The sequence below is a fragment of the Rousettus aegyptiacus genome, unplaced genomic scaffold (genome assembly GCF_014176215.1).
Source record: "Rousettus aegyptiacus isolate mRouAeg1 unplaced genomic scaffold, mRouAeg1.p scaffold_m13_p_7, whole genome shotgun sequence".
In the NCBI taxonomy this organism is placed as follows: domain Eukaryota; kingdom Metazoa; phylum Chordata; class Mammalia; order Chiroptera; family Pteropodidae; genus Rousettus; species Rousettus aegyptiacus.
Genome location: NW_023416310.1, coordinates 40,709,453 through 40,727,844, shown reverse-complemented (window position 1 = coordinate 40,727,844; position 18,392 = coordinate 40,709,453). Strand labels below are relative to the sequence as shown.

Genomic DNA, 18,392 nt, shown 5'->3' with positions numbered 1-18,392 from the left:
ATACTACTTTAAAAACATTTTGTTTACCTTGGGAAGGTTCTTGCTGATAGAGCAACATGCTTAAATTTCAAGGATCAAATAGAGCTTCAAAATAATAGATGTTATATAGAAAACAGCCTTATTATCTTAGGAAGATTTTCTTCAATATTTTCCCTCAGTTTCAGGTAGACTGGATGGTGCTATTTCATGTTCTTTGTGCCTAGATCACATTTGGATAGGACTGAATAAATGGGGGTCTGATCAACTGACTTAATTGAAAACCAACCAACAGGAGTAGCTGATAATTGAGGCATTAGAAAGAATTTAATGTACATAGTCACTTCAAGTCCTCAGGTGCATGCCTTTAAGAATTGATTTTGAAGAATTCTGTATCTTATCCAGATTTTAAAATAGAGGATATATGAAGAGAGTGAGTGCTAGAACACTATCTAGCTACTGGGCTTTGTTAAAGATTCCAGACCATTTTGAAGAGCATGACTCTTTCTTCAGAACACATAAAGATTCTGATAACTTTTTACAACAGTCACCTGTCAACATGTATTAGAGCTGCAGTGAAAAGTTCAAGGAGAAATGGCTATCATGGCTCTTTTTGTTCGTAGTTAAGAATGCCAGTTATATATAAATCGATTATATGCCTTTTTAAGTTTAAGGAAACTGTTTAAATTGGGTCGTTTAAGTGTGTAAATAGCCAATAATATTAAAATGTCTTACTATAGGTTTTAGGTTATTAGATACAGAAATAGAATCTAAGTTTGAATGTTTTCCTGTGATTGAAACTTTGGTATCACTGATAAAATATCCCAAATTCAGACCAAAGCAGAGTAAGTATAATTGGAAATACATTGTTTTTCTAGGCTTAATTTGGCCAAGGGATCTAGACAGTACAAAATGGTGGTTATAACTGCTGGTGGGACAGCAAATTGGTATAGCCACATGGAAAACAGTATGGAGGTTCCTCAAAAAACTAAGAATTGATATACCATATGATCCAGCAAACTCTCTGCTGGGTATTTACCCCAAAGACTTGAAAACCCATATCCGAAAAGATATTTGCACACCGATGTTCATAGCAGCACTATTCGCAGTGGCCAGGACATGGAAGCAACCGAAGTGCGATAGATGATTGGCTAAAGAAGCTGTGGTATGTATACAATGGAATATTACTCAGCCATAAGAAGAGATGAAATACTGCCATTTGCAACAACATGGATAGAACTTGAGATAATCATGCTAAGCGAAATAAGCCAGAAAGAAAAAGTTGAAAATCACATGTTATCACTTATATGTGGGATATAAACCTAAAAGCAACAAATGAGCAGGACAAAAAAACAGAGACTCATGGACATGGACTATATAGACTAGTGGTTACTAGACGGGTGGGGGAGTAGGGGGGAGGGAGGTAGACAGGGTAAAGGGGATCAAATATATGGTGGCTGAAAGAAACTGGACTTTGAGTGGTAAACACAATAGAATATACAGATGTCAAATGATAATGAACACTTGAAAATTACATGATTGTATTAACCAATGTTACCCCAATAAACTTAATTAAAAATAAATAAATAAATATTCAGTTTCTAAGGCTAACAAAGGAAAAGAAAAAAATAGAATGGTGGTTATACGCCAGCCCTATTCTAATTCCTTGTTAAGCAAAAAATTGTTTCTTTTGCTATAGAGGCAATAGGACTAAATCTATAATGCTATGTACACATTACTTGTAAATTCTTATTTTCGGACCAGATGGTCTCTCATATTTCCAGCTTCAGAATTCTCTTCATTCTACTTTAGTCCCTTCTTTTTTGGAAATGAGGAAACAGATTGCTTTGTTCAAAGAGAGCTAGAACTAGAACATGGGCTAATACTTGCAAGCCGTGTGATATGTTAGTGTTAGCTAAATACGGGCATTCACATATCAATTTCAGATTCTTGTGGTTACTTAACTATTTAGTACTATTTAAATTTACTTCTTTAAATAAATGTTTTTTAAAGGAAATTATTTGCTACTATAAATGGAAAACCACCATTTCCTAAAAATAGAAAGAAGCTCTAAATAGGAATCCAAATTAAGACAAAGCAATGTTATTAAAATTTAATCTAAAATATAAGTTTAATTCTTATTAAAATTCATGTGGGGAGATAAGAGGATTTTATAGTGTATTTGAATGGAATTTTTCTTAAAATAATTAAAGTGTGTTTGATTTCTTTAAAATAAGTTAGTAAGCAGAATTGACCAATAATAAAAGTTAGCATGTTTGTCTGAATTGCTAGTCTAAATTTGTATGTCATTTATAAGGGATAAAAAGGGGTCAAACTTGCAAAGCCTCCTCCTTTTACTTGTTCTTATTCATTGAGCTACAAATATTCTTTGTTGCCTTCTCTCCAAAAGTACTGTTATACCGGCTATATTTCTCTGTACTGTAGGGGAAAGAAAGTAGGCATTTTTAATTTATTAGTTTCCTATGAAACCTGTTGGTGGAATTATAGAACCAGGAGACTTTTATGGGTTACTATGAGAGTTTTGTTGTGAAACTTTTGTTAACAAGCATAACAGAAAGATTAGGGAGAGAAATAGATAACAGGAAATACCTGGTCCCATTAAAACTGCTAATGAAATATACATGAGAATATTGTGGGGATTATTTATTATAGTGATTTTTCTAACTTATCAGAGGAGTCAGTCTTGTTTTTCATACTTGTGTCAAATTTATATTTTTTAATTAAGCTTTTTGAGGTAATTGTAGATTCACATGCAGTTGAAAGAAATACAAAGAGAGATTCTCTGTGTACCTTCAACCCAGTTTCTTCCAATGGTAATACTTTGCAAAATCATAGTAAAATATCACAACTGGGATATTGTTATTGATAAAAATGTAGAACATTTCTGTCACCACAGGAGTCCTTCCTGTTGCCTTTTGTAGCCACGCCCACTTTCCACCTCCTCCTGCCACCTCCTTAACTCCCTGCAGCCACTAATTGTTTTTCATTTCTATGGTTTTGTCATTTCAGCATAATTCTCTGTAGAGATTCATCCATATTGTTTCATGTACCGGTAGCTTGTTCCTTTTTTTTTTTTTTGCTGAGTATTAGTCCACATAATATGAATAAATCTACTATAAACATTTGTGTACAGGTTTTGTGTGAACTTAAGTTTCATTTCGCTACTATAAATGAAATGCCCAGGAATGCAATATATAATAGTCTTAAATACTTCCTTTACATACATTTGTACCCACATCAGACAGTGTCATAATTTCTGCTTTGACCTTCAGATGTAATATAGAAATTTTAAGATAAGCAAAACGTATTGCATTTATCCATATTTTTACTTCTGATGTTCCAAAGTTCTTTTATCATTTTTTTTTTTTTTTGTACTTTAGAGAATTTCCTCTAATCATCCTATTAGGGTAGATCTGTTGGTGAAAAATTCTCCTGATTTTCCTTATCTTAGATTTCTTTCCCCTCCATTTTTGCTTGCTATTAGGGTTGACAGTTCTTTTCATTCAGCACCTGAAAAAAATATGCCACTTTCTTTTTGGCCTCTGTAGTTTTTGGTGAGAAATCCAGTGTCATTTTCTTTTCCTTTTTAAAAAATTTATTTCAAGTATATAGTACATTGGTTTTTATAGTTTATAAAACAGTCCCCCTACTTGCTCCTTCTCTCCTCTGGTTTTCCACCTAGCCAATATATCAATGCTAACTGCATTCCCTATGTTGTGCTCCCCATCCCCGTGACCATCTATCAACTACTAATTTGTATTTCTTTAACCCTTCACCTCATTCTCCCAGCTCCCCAACCCCCCCCCCCCCCATCCCTTCTGTATGTTCCAGGGTCATTTTAATTGCTTTTCTCCCATAGATAAGGTGTAGTTTCTCACTGGCTGCTTTCAAAATATTTTCTTTGCCTTTGGTTTTCAGAAGTTTAATAATGATGTGTCTTGGCATGGATTTCTTCAGGTTTATCTTGTTTGGGGTTTCTTTGGCTTCTTGAATCTGTGGTTTTGTTTCTCTTTACAAATTTGATAAATTTTCAGCCATTGTTTGTTTGAGTAGTTTTTCAGCTTCACTCTCTTCTCTCTGGGTTTTCAATGATACAAATGTTAAATCTTTTGCTATAGTCTCACAATTTGATGAGGCTGTGTTCTTTTTTTTTTTTTTTTTTTTGCCACAGTCTATTTTCTCTATTGTTTTGGTTCTTTACTATGTCCCTTCTTAATCAGTTGTTGAGCCCATCCAGTGAGTTTTCCAAGACTTTCTCTTATCTTTTCATTTGTCCAAACATGTTTGTAATTGCTTACTGAAGCATTTTATCATGGTTGGTTTAAAATCTTTGTCAGGTAATTCTAACATCTCAGTTTTGGCATCTTGATTATCTTTTTGCATGGTTTTAAATCTTTCTGGTTCTTGATATAATGAATGATTTTCTGTTGAAACCTGGACATTTTCATATTATGTTCTGAGACTCTGGATATTATCTAAACCTTGTATTTCCACTAACTTTCTGATACTCAAAAGTAGGTGCTGCCTTTTTACTGGCAGGTGGACATAGAGGTTCAGGTTCCCTACTCGGCCTCCATTGACCCCCAACGAAAGGAGATCCTTGTTGCCACCAGGTAGAAGTAGAAGTTCAAGCTTCCCATGTATTTTTTTCTGACACTGCTAAAGAAGATATGGGGGCATGTTACCAGCCAGTAGGGTAGAAATCCTGGCTCCCTACTTGACCTGCCCTAACACTAACCTGGTTGGGAGGTTAGGCCTTCTCACTGTGGCCTCATGAAGTGGAATTCTAGGCACCCAATTTGGCTCTTGCTTCAGTGGGTGGAGGTAGTGCCATGGTGTTTTCTGTGGCTACTGTAGAGTGGTTATTGTTGAAAGTTTTGTCTACCTAAGGCTGCTCCTTTCTTGTTCCTTTGGCTAGAGAGACCAAGCGTTTGTTAGGGCACTTTTTTTTTTTTTTTTTTTTTTTTTTTTTATCTCTGCCAGTGGCATTTCCAGTTTGCTGGATTCTTTAGAACCAAATCTGGGATACGTTAGGCAAAAAGAAAACCCAGGGAGCTCACCACTATGTCTATTTTTGGGCCTTGAGGTTCTTAGCTGGTCTGCCTTCTCTCTCCTTTTCAGAATCTTCTTATGTATATAATTTAGTCCAGAGTTTTTAGTTGTACTTAGTGGAAATAATAAGAAAAAATATGTCTATTCCATTTTCCTGGAAGTCCCCAAATTTACATTTTAATCTATTTAAATAGTTTTAGCAAGTATGTATCCATTATTTGGGAAAATATTGTATATTTGTATATTATGTGATAATTATATAATACTGTGCTTACAAGGACTGCTAAAAAATAACATTTTTATTTAAACTGTAATTCATTGTTTATATTATTAATGAAAACTTTTCTCTTCTAGGAAATAATGCAAAAGGTGTCCAAGGCTCCTGACCAGTGAACAAAGATTTGAGAAAGACAGCCAAGCTCATGTTTTCTCCTGATCAAGAAAATCATCCATCCAAAGCACCAGTAAAATATGGTGAACTCATTGTCTTAGGGTAAGGTTTCTCTAATCTGATGACACATAAAATTGATTAATGTCTAGAATTTTAGCATATAGGTTAAAAATTTTTTTTTAAGAATTTATATCCTGCCTATTCTCAGAAAGGATTTAAAGCTACAGGGCAATATTACCAAATCAAGAAGCTCTTTTAATTCTCATTTTTATGCCATCACTTATAAGTGCTCAAATACGGCATAAACTTTGCCTCACTCTCAGAAAGGATCGAAGTTCTTAAAGTTGAAATGAAAAATGTATTTGTCTAAAGTCACATAATTATTTCATTTGTCTTTTTTTCTTCTTTTAGAAAAATTTGCTTTAGCTGACTTAATTTTTTTATAAATGATCAGTATAATTTCTATATACGGCAGCTTGAGTAATCTCCCTTCTTTTCCTTGTCAGCCACTAAAACAGGCCATTTTATAATCACATTCTCCTCCAACCTCAAAATGTCCTTATTTCCTGCCTCATTCCCTCTAGATTGACCAATGGCAGTGAGGGGTGGAGCACAGTAAATGAGAGATTATTTTCAAGCTACTGTTTGTGCCATAACAGAGAAGTAAAGAATGAAAAAAAGCACAACAAACATCTGGATCCAAATTCTCTCTTTGCCAGCATCACATGTGTGACCTTCAGGAAATAACTTTATTCCTCCAAGTCTCTGAGAAATTTCATTCTTCTGAGGAACAACTTAATTCCTAATCTGTAAAAGTAAAGAGTGATGCCAGTCTTGCAGTGTTTTTATGAGGATGGATTAAGTGAGGTGATGTATAGGATAGAACTCTACCAAGAGTGCCTACTACATAGTAAACACTCAAATGTTTTGTTTTGAACTTTTTTCCCTATTAATTCAGTCCTTACTTACTTGCTTACCTTCAGGACACATGTATTATCATGGAGAAATAGTCGTAAGATCTGAACAACAAAAGTATGTTTAACTGCTACGTTTCAGACTTCTCAGTTGAACAGGTTTTGCCAATATAATGTGAGTGTGTATGTACATTCAAGTAGCAGAGAAATATTTCAGAAATTCAGCTATTTAAAGTTGTTTGGTTCACAATTAAAGGAGATTCTGTTTTAAACAATTCATGCTATACTTTTAAAAGTTAGATTAGCACATACAAACATTCACCTTTAGACAAAAATAGAATGAGTCTTAAGGAGTTAGATATGCCAGTAATCAGCTCTTGAGTATCTTGAGTAAAAGAGGGAAGAAAAATATAGATAACTCAAACTAAAGAATGAAAAAAAGTATGACAAACACCTGGATCCAAATTCTAGCTTTGTGTGTATACTCTAGAACATGCTTCTCTTTGAATGTGGCCCGCAAGAATCTCATTTTGTTTCATGCTCAGACATCTGGGGATCAGCAGTTGCTAAAAGGAATGTGAGATGCTTCAAATGCACTAATAGATAATTAATTAGAGATTGATTCTATAAAGCTAAGTAAAGCATTTGTTAGAATTGTGTGATTCTTACAAGAGATAACCTAAACTTTTCCTCCCCATTAGGTATAATGGGTCTCTCCCAAACGGCGATAGAGGAAGGAGAAAAAGTAGGTTTGCTTTGTTTAAAAGACCTAAGGCAAATGGGGTGAAGCCCAGCACTGTGCATATTGCTTGTACTCCTCAGGCTGCAAAGGTAAAAAAACAAAAACAAAACTGTAAATTAACTTGGAGAAATTGGACAACTTATGTTTATATGTTTATATTCTTTACCATTCCCTTCACATTCTATACCAGGAATTTCCTTTTGTTTGGTTGGGAGAAGACACTTTGGAGATATGATATTTGAAGAGCTGCCGTATAGTTTTTTTGTTTGTTTGTTTGTTTATAATGACAACCCAGGATGAGTGGGTGGATATTAGAAGAAAATATTCCCTTTTTTCTTTTTTCTTCCCTTCCCTTCTCTTCCCTTCCCTTCCCTTCCCTTCCCTTCCCTTCCCTTCCCTTCCCTTCCCTTCCCTTCCCTTCCCTTCCCTTCCCTTCTTTCTGTTTTGTTTTATTTATTTGTTTGTTTGTTTGTTTGTTTGTTTGTTTATTTTAAGGTGGGAGTAGGGCCAGGGCTTTAGCTAGCATTTAGAATTGTGCACCTGTCTCCCTTGAGTGGTAAGGAGTTCCCCACTGTTCCTAAAGGGCCTTGCCTAGGCCAGGCAGGGAATGTAATATATAGGAAGGCTATTTAGGTACTAGTAGCATCTTTGGATGAGGTAATTTCTTTAACTAAGGGTCTTTATCAAAGATTTTGTGGCTGATCTTGTTTTTATTTTTTTGTTTTTTGATAGCTTTTAGGATAGTGCCTTAAAGTAAGAAGTCAATAATTATTAAATTGAATCAAAGCTATGAAAGCAAATACCCAACTTTATAACATAAATTTTCAATCTCCTTGCCTATTTAATTTGTTTACCCCCCCCCCTTTTTTTTTTTACCAAAGTCTCCAGAACCTGGACCGCCATTTCAGGATACTTGGACTTTTCTTAGAGTGATAGACCATTATGGGGAGTTTCAGATCTTCACATTTCTATGAATTCTTCTACTTCCAATTGTATAACACAGACTGAATTTGATACTGTAATAAGTGAATAAACTTACGAAGAGTTCCCTGGCTTCTGGAAATACCTATTATCTTTGGCTAAGAAGCCCCAGGATGTTTATTAATATGCCACCAGAGGTGTATCTTTGTAAGTTAAATGAGAGACAGAGAAATTGGCATATAATGCCTCGTTTTAGGTCATAGCTCCAGTCCCTGAAGTTAATTGGAGTTTTGGCTTTGTTTTATATCCAATGTGGTGTCTAAAACAAGAGTCCTTTTGCCTTAACTAGACCTCATCTATTACTGTTTGAGAGCCAGTGAATGTAGAAAAGGGACAGTTTCTTTTAGCTGTTTTTTTTTTGCTCCTTTGCGGAGAAGGGATGTGCTAAGGTGCTAGAAGTGAACAGGTTATTGCTGCATTCTCAGAATCTTTCCAGTATTTCTTCACAGGAATGCTTGGCATTTCGGGTGTGCCTTACTTTGTACAGGACTGTCCTACATGTTGCAGGATATTTAATATTCTTGGTCCCCACCTATTAAATGCTATTTAAGCCCTCAAATCATTGTGACAGCAAACAAATGCACCTGCATATTTTTAAATGCCACTTATATAGCTAATACAACCTCAGGTTGAGAACCATTATCATTATGAAAAATATTTCTAATCCTTACCTATATAATATCTTATTCTGTACTTTTTCTTTGCATTTTTACTGCCATGCTCTTAATGTTTTTATTCTTGGCCCCCTTTTATCTTTACTGGACAAAAAAAATCTTAGGGACCAAAGAGTGACTCTTTCCTCTTTCAGTTTTGGAAGAATGTAGTATGAGGTCATGAAGAAAACTGTTCAGTCTCGAAGTCATCTGGGATAAATGGATAAGCCCTACCTTCCAGGCCAGTGAGAATATAACTTGAAATAGTCCTTATTCTCAATCTAAGTGGGTTTAATAGCTAAAAAAAAAAAAAAAAAAAAAAAAAGGATTAAAATCTCAAAGTATACCAAAACCTATGTTTTTAAAATTTCTTTAGCCATTAAGAATTAACTTCCAAAATACTAAGCAATTAATTGATTTAGAAATCAGTTGCTTAATGCTGAGTTAATGTACTTGTAGGTTTTAAAACCTATAAAACAATTATATAATGTTTATGAGTACATAAATATGTAGCAAAAATATAACATGCATAGGAATGATCTCTGCTGCATTCTTGAGGTTGAATACCTCTATGAAGAAAAGGGAGTAGAGAGGGACATGTAAGCCTCAGTTATAGCTGTAGAGTTTAATTTCTTTTAAAAAATAAGAAGCAAAACTGGTGTTATTAAACTTTGATTAAGCTAGGTAGTTAGTACCCAGACATTTGTTTATTCTCTTTGTATAGTATATGAAAATTTCAGTCTTATCTAATCTTAAAGCTGTTGTCTTAAGGTTTTATCTATTACAGATTAGCTCCAAATTGAAACCAAATAAAATTTTATGTCTAAACTCTAAGAAACAGTTTTTTCATTTAGCCTCTCTGGGTATAATCATTCTTTTGTGTCTTCGTAGCTGTTTTCCTTTTACGCAACCTGTTTCCACTTCCTTTGTTTGGGTTTTCCCCCCTCTGATATTATCTTCAACTCACATACATAGAAAATGCCTGAAAACAAAACTGAAAAGTTCTCTTTAGCAATGGTTTTAGTTTGGGATAAGTCAGAAGTACAGTCGTAAGCATTATATTAATTTCCTTTGGTAATGTTTAATCATTCTATGAATTTTCTTTGTTTTTAATTCAGCATACGGCAAATATCTGTCATCTATAGAGTCACAGAATGGTTAGGAAAACAGTTAACTCTGCTTATTGGTTAACTTTGTAAAATTCTTTGGGTTACTTTAAAAGTAAGATTACTCTTGTAAGATTTTGTATTTTCTCCTTATCAGAAAAGTACTGAGTATTGTTTTCAGTTTTTACATGAGATTTGGTCTTGCTTACCTTATGATTTAAAATACTCGTAAAGGAGACCTAAATTTTATGATGTTTTAATATGGTGAAATTATGTTCTTACTCTATAACTACTTCAAAGTATTCTGCTACACCCCACTTGACCTTAGAAACTACTGTCACAGCTGAGGTTGTTACTATCTAACATAAATTTCAGGGGGAAAATATGTCATATATGTGATAGATTACCTTTATTTTTTAAAATTTGATTTGATTGAGCTGCCCGCTAATTTTTGCTATTAATATTTTTTTTCTTAGGCAATAAGCAACAAGGACCAACATAGCATATCATATACCTTATCTCGGGCCCAGACAGTGGTGGTCGAATATACTCATGACAGCAACACTGATATGTTTCAGGTATTATAATATGTGAATTTTTTTTTCTTAAAAACAAAATAAGTTAAAACTTGTCAATGACTTTCGCTATTGTCAGCTTAAGGATTATCATTTTAATGTATTTCATTAAAATATATATTTATTTCTAAACCCCACGTATGGAAGTTAGTGTAGCACAGTTAAGAGATGATCTCTGAAATCAGAATTCCTGCAAAACATTACTTAGCCACTCTATGCCTCCGTTTTCTACTGAAAAATATGGATAACAAAACTTCCCTTGAATGACTGTTAAGGGGCTTAAATGTGTTAGTACATATAAAGTGCTCAGAACTGTGCCAGGTAGCTGGTAAACACTTAGCTATTATAATAGTAGCTATAATAATAGCTCTGTTAGCTGTTATCAAAAAAAGGAACCAAGAAACATTCTGCATACATTTATGACTTTTTGTTTGCCACTACTTCCCACCTTCCTTTGCAGGCAACAAAACTACAGGCAGTTTCTTGCTGTTCCTGTCATATATGTGAAGCCAAACTTGTTTCTCAGCATATATTTGGTCAATAAAAGATTTTGTTCTCTCATTCTCTCATACCAATCTAGTACTGATGTTTTTATCAAATAATAGATGATAGAACAGCTAGCATCAAAGATGTAAGCAAAACTCAAGATATCTTCTCTCTTAATATTGGGTTTTATAAAGCCCTAGGCTTCTTTGAAAAAATCTTAAATACCTGATAATGTTTCCCTTATAATTATTGTCTCAATGACTTTTCCATTTTTCTTCATTTCATAAGATTGAATGAATGTGAAAAGACTTGGAAATGTCTTTAATTATAACCAATAGCAAAATATTTCTTTTAAGTCATTCACTTCCCCTAATACTTTTAGTGGAATACTGAATTTTAGAATAGTGTCTTTACAGTTAATATTAGAATATGGATGTTGCTTTTACCAAAAAATTAAAAATAAATAACATCCTTAATGAAGATGAAGGTTTGGATCTTAATGAGAACGTAACACAGGCTTTGAGGTGATTTTCCACATTTCGCTGACAGCCAGTTAAAGCTAATGTGCTTAATTAGTTTTTTAAAAATCAAAATGTCACCTAGCTATGTGATCACAGACTAGAATTTTAGTTTCAGAAAGTACTTTGTATTTGTTTGTTTACCCCTTATCTTTTTGTTAATAAAGTTACTGAAACCTTGTAAGTTAAAGATTACAAAGTTAGTTGGGGGCAAAATTGTGATTAAACGAGGCATCCTGAATTACAGAATAGTATCGTCACCATCTTATGAAGGTCCTTGAATAAGTTGCAATATATTTGATTTTCTCCTTTTTACACAGAAATAGATGGTTTTTCCCAAGAACAGTAAACTGATCATACCATTTCTACAGGCATTATACCTATGGAAAATCCAAATATTTCTACATCAAAACCTGAGCTCTATCAGAAACTACCCTGATAAATTAGCTAGTTTTTGAAGAACTGGTTTTATAATCATTCTAGGATTGCTTACCTTCTAAACAAGAGCAGTTATTGTTCGAGCCTCCAGATATTCAAACTCCAACTCGTGGCATTGCTTGACACTATGAGATATAAAGGAAACATTACAAGTTGATCACTCACATAGTGCTACACTGAAGTACAGTCTTCTGATCAGTTGAGTAGGATTTTGTCAGTCCAACCAGTAGAAAGGGATTCTGATAAAAGAGATGGCAAAGAAGTTCATAGCATGGTAGAAGGCTGATGAATAAATGGCTTGTAGCTAGAATATACTTTTTATGTGAACAGAAATAATAGGAAATTAGGCTGGATTGGTAGATGGGAAGCAAATTACGAAGTCAGTTTCTAATTATTACCAGAAATCAGAAACAGATAAGTTTAGATAAGTTGTAAGGAACTGCTGAGGCTTTTAATGGGGGTGGGAGAGAATGATTTGTATTTCTAAAGCTAGTAGAAAAATTAGAGAAGAAATTTAAAGTTTACCTTGACACAATTATATTTTGGCATATCGCAATCATGCAGGTTTCTTCTCTTTATAGGTACTTAAAATTTCTTCCTTTTTACCAATCATTACCAAATTGCTTTGATGTGTCAAAATGTCTCCAAGGCCCAGATCAAAATCAGTGGTCTGAATGATCTGCTTCTGAATATTTTGACTCTGAATATCAATTGTCAATCCATTCCTTGGCCTACTTCTTTTGGCTCTAAAAGAGTATTTTTATTTATGGAAATATTTTTAGTTTCAAAGGCCTGACACCATTATTTTATTTTATTTTTTTGCATATCATTATCTTTAAAATAAGGAAAAGGGACATCCAATCTTATATTTGTTAATCAATCAATTTCCCCTTAAAACTATCCAAACTAAATAAAAACTTGATGATAAGACAAAAACACTAAAGAGTTTTATCTAAAAGTGTGCTGATATGAGGAATTTTTGAGGCTCAGTTATGCAAAGAATGACTTTTAAGAGTCATCATCTTGGTAGAGAATTGTTTTTTTTCCTCCAGTACCCACATTTTTCAATTTTATGATATTACTTTATAATAAATACATTAATGAACTGAACATTTTTAAATGTTTACCTTAAAACCCTGTGACATTTGTTGGTCTGTCATCCAATTCACTGATTTCCTTTTTTCTTTTCAACTTTCATTTTTCAAAATGAAATTATTTATTAGCTACTTCTCTCAAGACATTTTTAATTCTCTGACATTTCACCCACCAGAACTCTTATCTGGGAACCTTGTCTCTGAAATATGGCCAAGAACCAGGAAGAAAATAAAAAGATATCTAGGCATGTAAAATTAATGCCAGATAAGTCAAGTACTGAAATTCCTTTTCTCTGCTCCCTGGAGAGTCCCTTAGGCTCTTACCAAGAACCTTTTGAAAAGATTCTTTGAAGTTCGGTTATTTGATTTCTCAATCCATAGCAGAATAAGAGTAGCTGGTTAGAGGAAGCGTAAGCTGCTAGAGACAAGTGCGCCCAACAGCAAGAAACTATAACTGACAACCTGCCAGAAAAGACAAAGAAAATCTGTGAAGTATCCATAAGACCTCAAAGCAAGGCCATGCAAGCCCTTAATATAAGGATGGGTGTTCTTGTATGCTTTTATAGCACTTGAAGACAACACTATACTTCAGCTGAATATAAATGGTATTTATAGTCATATCCTGGAGTTATCATAAAAGATTTACTTACTTGTGCGTTAACTATATTCTGTTCAAGAAGGTAGAGTAACACATGTTAGACATTTTTCCATCTAAAGGGGTTAAAATTAAAATCTGTAGCTATCTAGACATCTCAGCCATCCTAAACTTTATTCCCTGAGGGTTTCACATGTTCTGGGTCATAAGTACCCAGTTAATTCTACACTCTAAGTGATTATTATATCAGAGCAAGTCTGACAGATCAGTTTTCAAGGGTATAGATGCCCCCAGAGTTAAATATAATTTTTTGCTTTAGAAATTTCAGAGGCTTAATGATTTCACCTGATTGCATCTTTCTTGAATGGATTTTCCACTATGTTCCTTTGAATAGGTTTATAGATATTTCTTTTTCCCATAGATTGGTCGGTCGACTGAAAGTCCCATTGATTTTGTAGTAACTGACACAGTTCCTGGAAGTCAAAGTAATTCTGATACACAGTCAGTGCAAAGCACTATATCAAGATTTGCCTGTAGAATCATATGTGAACGGAATCCTCCCTATACAGCACGGATTTATGCTGCAGGATTTGACTCATCAAAAAACATCTTTCTTGGGGTAAAAAGCTTGTTTTCTAACTGATGCATTTTTTCATAATCACTTCTCTTTCCAAATTACAAATAAATGGAAACTTACTCTTATTCCTACTAGGAGAAGGCTGCCAAATGGAAGACATCAGATGGGCAGATGGATGGCTTAACTACTAATGGCGTTCTTGTTATGCATCCACGTAATGGGTTCACAGAAGACTCCAAACCTGGAATTTGGAGAGAAATATCAGTGTGTGGAAATGTATTCAGCCTGCGTGAAACCAGATCAGCCCAGCAGAGAGGAAAAATGGTAAGTGCTGAGATGTAACTTCTTATTTAGCCACAGTAAACACAGGGTGAATTGGACTGACTGCATTACATACATACTCCCCAAAATTCTTAAATCTCTTGCTGACTATCAAACACTGACTGCTAAATACTATATTAGAGGATAATATCTTAATGTTTTAATTAGGACACTCTAAAAATGTATTCTTTCCTATTTTGTTAATATATTTTAAAACCTAAGCTTTCCTAAGTTAAACAGCACTCTGTATATTCTGCTTTTATCTGTGTATCTTTGACCATAATATGTATTGGAAATATTAGACTTAGTGATTAGACAGATGTTTTAATTATAAGTTATCTTTGCTATAAAGCTGCTTAATATTTTACCCTTGATTTTCAAACTTATTTTTTTCACAACTGTCATTAGTTTCTTAAATATTTATTAACAGTTACAGGCAATCTTGGTTCTTGAGTAAGGATCATGTAAGACCAACACTCTTATGTAAAAATCCAAAACACAGTGGTGAATGTGTTTTTTGATTCTTGTTTCCTCTAGGTGGAAATTGAAACCAATCAGTTACAAGATGGCTCATTAATTGACCTTTGTGGTGCAACATTGCTTTGGCGTACTGCAGAAGGCCTTTCCCACACTCCTACAGTGAAACATTTAGAAGCTTTAAGACAGGAAATCAATGCAGCCCGACCTCAGTGCCCCGTAGGGTTCAACACACTGGCATTTCCTAGTATGAAGAGGAAAGATGTTGTCGATGAGAAACAACCATGGGTATATCTAAATTGTGGCCACGTGCATGGCTATCATAACTGGGGAAACAAAGAAGAACGTGATGGAAAAGATCGTGAATGTCCTATGTGTAGGTCTGTTGGTCCCTATGTCCCTCTGTGGCTGGGATGTGAAGCTGGATTTTATGTGGACGCCGGTCCTCCAACCCATGCATTTAGCCCATGTGGGCATGTGTGTTCAGAAAAGACAACTGCCTATTGGTCCCAGATCCCACTTCCTCACGGTACTCATACTTTTCATGCAGCCTGTCCCTTTTGTGCACATCAGTTGGCTGGTGAACAAGGCTACATCAGACTTATTTTCCAAGGACCTCTAGACTAACATACAGTTGTCCTCCAGGACTGCATTATAAATTTATAAGCTAAGCGAGTTGGGTTTTTCAACCTGTTGTCTACGTCACGGTTTCTCTGATCTGATCATTTGCATTAAGATGAAGAAATTTTTTTAAATATTTATAATAAATAGTAACAATTTTTGAGCAAAATCTGGGAAACTCAAGCAAAGGAATTTCTGAAATTATCAGACTTCTGAATTGAGTTTTTAAAATCTATTTTGAAGAGAAAAAAGACAGTCTAATTTGATGCCTTCATTTTAGTGTTTTTGAATCACCCATCCTCAGTGTTGAAAATTGTTTTGTATAACTGAGGGTACTGTTGGTTCAAACTATGTTAGTTTACAGTTTGTTGCGAACATTGTAAAATACTGCAACATTGTATATTAACTTTTTTTTTTCTATTTATCTTTATTATAGAAAATATCTTAGAATGTTCTTGATAGAGTAGCATGGTAACGATGGTGTCACACTCTTGGTGTGAATGGTAGTTTATAGAGCATAGCTCAAGGATTTGCAAAGTTAGGAAGAAGGAAGAGAGCCTCTCTCCCCACCCCCTTCTAAATATGGAATTCGGTAAATTAGAATACTTTGTAAAATCAAATTCATATTACCGTTGTATACAAGGTGTTTGTTTTTAACCACATCGAAGATAATCAGGAAAGCTTTTTTTCCCTTAATGTTTCTGTCAAGTGTAGTACTATAACAAAAACTTAATGCTAAGAAACATTTTATATGCTCCTTTGAATATGCAATTAATCTAGATTATCTATTTTTCTCTCATGATAACTAATCTGTTTTTAGTATCGGCAACATTTGGCAAGTTCATTTTTCAGATACAAACTATGGTTCATCTGTTCACTGTTTCTAGAAAAAAAGAATCATTCCCATGAGAAAAAGCATAAATTAACAAGAAAAGAGATTGGCTTGATTTGTTTTTTAGAAAAAGAAATGCTTAATTAAATAATTATTCTGTATTTGGTCCTTTCCAGATATTAAGAAATCTAAGAGATGCAAAGTATTGAATGATAGTAGTGCCCCCTTTTTTTGACCTAGCAGACCAGCCTTAACTTTGGGTTTGAATCCTAAGGAAAGCTGCCAGTGTGACTCAAATGTTCAGTTAGGAGATAAGCACTATTGACAGCAGAGTAGAGGGACATGCTTGCATGGTCTGTTTATTCTCTAATTTCGATAAATTTTTTTGCTCTCAACAGCCAGAAAAGGTTTCCTCTCCCACTTCTTTTTTTTTTTTTTTTCTTATTGCACCACAAGGAAAGTATAGACAGTTGCACTACATCAAACACTCTGTGGCACTTGTAGAAATCAATACACTTTTAGATTAGTCAGAATCAGTATTTTAATCTTTCAATTTATTTTCCTTTCGTTTGAAAAGTTGTGTAATACTTAATTGACTAGCAAAATTTTGTATGGTAGTGTAGCTTTAATTTATCCTATTATAATGATGTTCTGAATTTTCTTTTGGTTTAAAAAATACCTGTTGTTTAGAAGCCATGAACTATTTCATTTTATTTCAACTTGTCAAAATTTCCTTGTTTTTTAAAAATCATCATTTGGGTTCACTCAGGAAATGCATGTCAGGAAACTTGTATTATAAGTTTATTAGTTGTGATGTATCAGTAACTACTCTTACCCCTTTTTCAAAGAAATATAATTAATTTTGAAGTTTCCTAGATTGTCACATGCTTTGTGACTAATGCAAGGAAATCAAATCCTGTGTTGTATTTGTTCTAGTCATTTCTATTCAATCTATATATTGTAGCTAATTTTTATTTGCAATTAATTTATTCAAACTAAGTAAATACTTTTCAAAATAGATATTTGAATTTGTCTCTGTGAGTTCGTTTTTGCATAACAGAATGGGAAACCAGAAGTGGTAACTCGTGGACCAGTCTACCCCACACTTTAAAAATATTCACTTGAAATAAATGAGAAGTTTGCATTTAAAGGTACAATTTTCAATCTCTGGTTCTCTTCGGAGAACATCCCTCACTTATTAATAAAGGAATTTTGTTTAGTGGTTGAATAATTGAGGCCCTTTTCAGAGTTAAGTCCTGCTAGAGAGTTGGTTCCTTGGAAGTTGCATACTAGACAGTTTAGATAGTGGCTCAGTGACCATAAAAGGTACATGTTCTTTCCAAAGTGCCTGAATTTCCTCCTGCCAACTGGGAAAAATCTGGTTCATTTTCTATCAAATTCATGTTTTGAAAACTTGTTGAATTTAAATCAGTAGTCCGATATTTTTCAGTTCAAGCATTTTGAATATTCTGTCGTTTTGCCAGTGTCTAACAGAACACTTTTACTTAGTTGTATTAGACGAATGTCAGTATTCTGGCCAAGGAGAAGTTGTATTTAGGTCTCCTAAATGCGTTAGCAAGGAAGATATTCTTTATGGCTTAACTCTTTTTTATCGAAGCAATCAATATCTAAATGTTCCTTACTTCGTACAGAGAATTAAATTTCCTTTCATCTACAATGGTAGAGTCGTGAACCAAGACAGTAAATATCCAGAAGAGAAGAGTCTTTTACCAGATTGTCTTCTTGAAGCTGTAATTGCTTATTTGTATCATATAAAAATATAATACATGTAAAACAGGATAGGAATAATAATGTAAATATATTATTATATCTAACATGAGTATTCCCGCTCCACTCTTCCCTCAGGGAACCCCGAGAGCCGTGCGTGATACCTGCTGCTCTTCTGACACATATACTCCATGAGGGCACTGTGAAAATTCTTTGGTTATTTATTTAAATGTATAAGATAAATATAATTCTAACACTTTGGTCCCTCATCCCAATAGATCATCTTGTGCTACC

At 34.0% G+C, this 18,392-nt stretch overlaps 1 protein-coding gene across 1 annotated transcript in view; it reads left to right on the top strand.

Moving 5' to 3' along the window:
- Positions 1-17,520, top strand: part of PELI1 (pellino E3 ubiquitin protein ligase 1) — a 46,693-nt gene extending 29,173 nt beyond the window's left edge. Inside the window, exons 2-7 of the mRNA XM_016159839.2 lie at positions 5,404-5,542; positions 7,056-7,185; positions 10,313-10,414; positions 13,964-14,161; positions 14,255-14,443; positions 14,978-17,520. Coding sequence (XP_016015325.1) covers positions 5,472-5,542; positions 7,056-7,185; positions 10,313-10,414; positions 13,964-14,161; positions 14,255-14,443; positions 14,978-15,544 — 1,257 coding nt within the window. The 5' untranslated portion in view covers positions 5,404-5,471 and the 3' untranslated portion in view covers positions 15,545-17,520. The remainder of the gene's footprint in view (positions 1-5,403; positions 5,543-7,055; positions 7,186-10,312; positions 10,415-13,963; positions 14,162-14,254; positions 14,444-14,977) is intronic.
- The last annotated feature ends 872 nt before the right edge of the window (positions 17,521-18,392 follow it).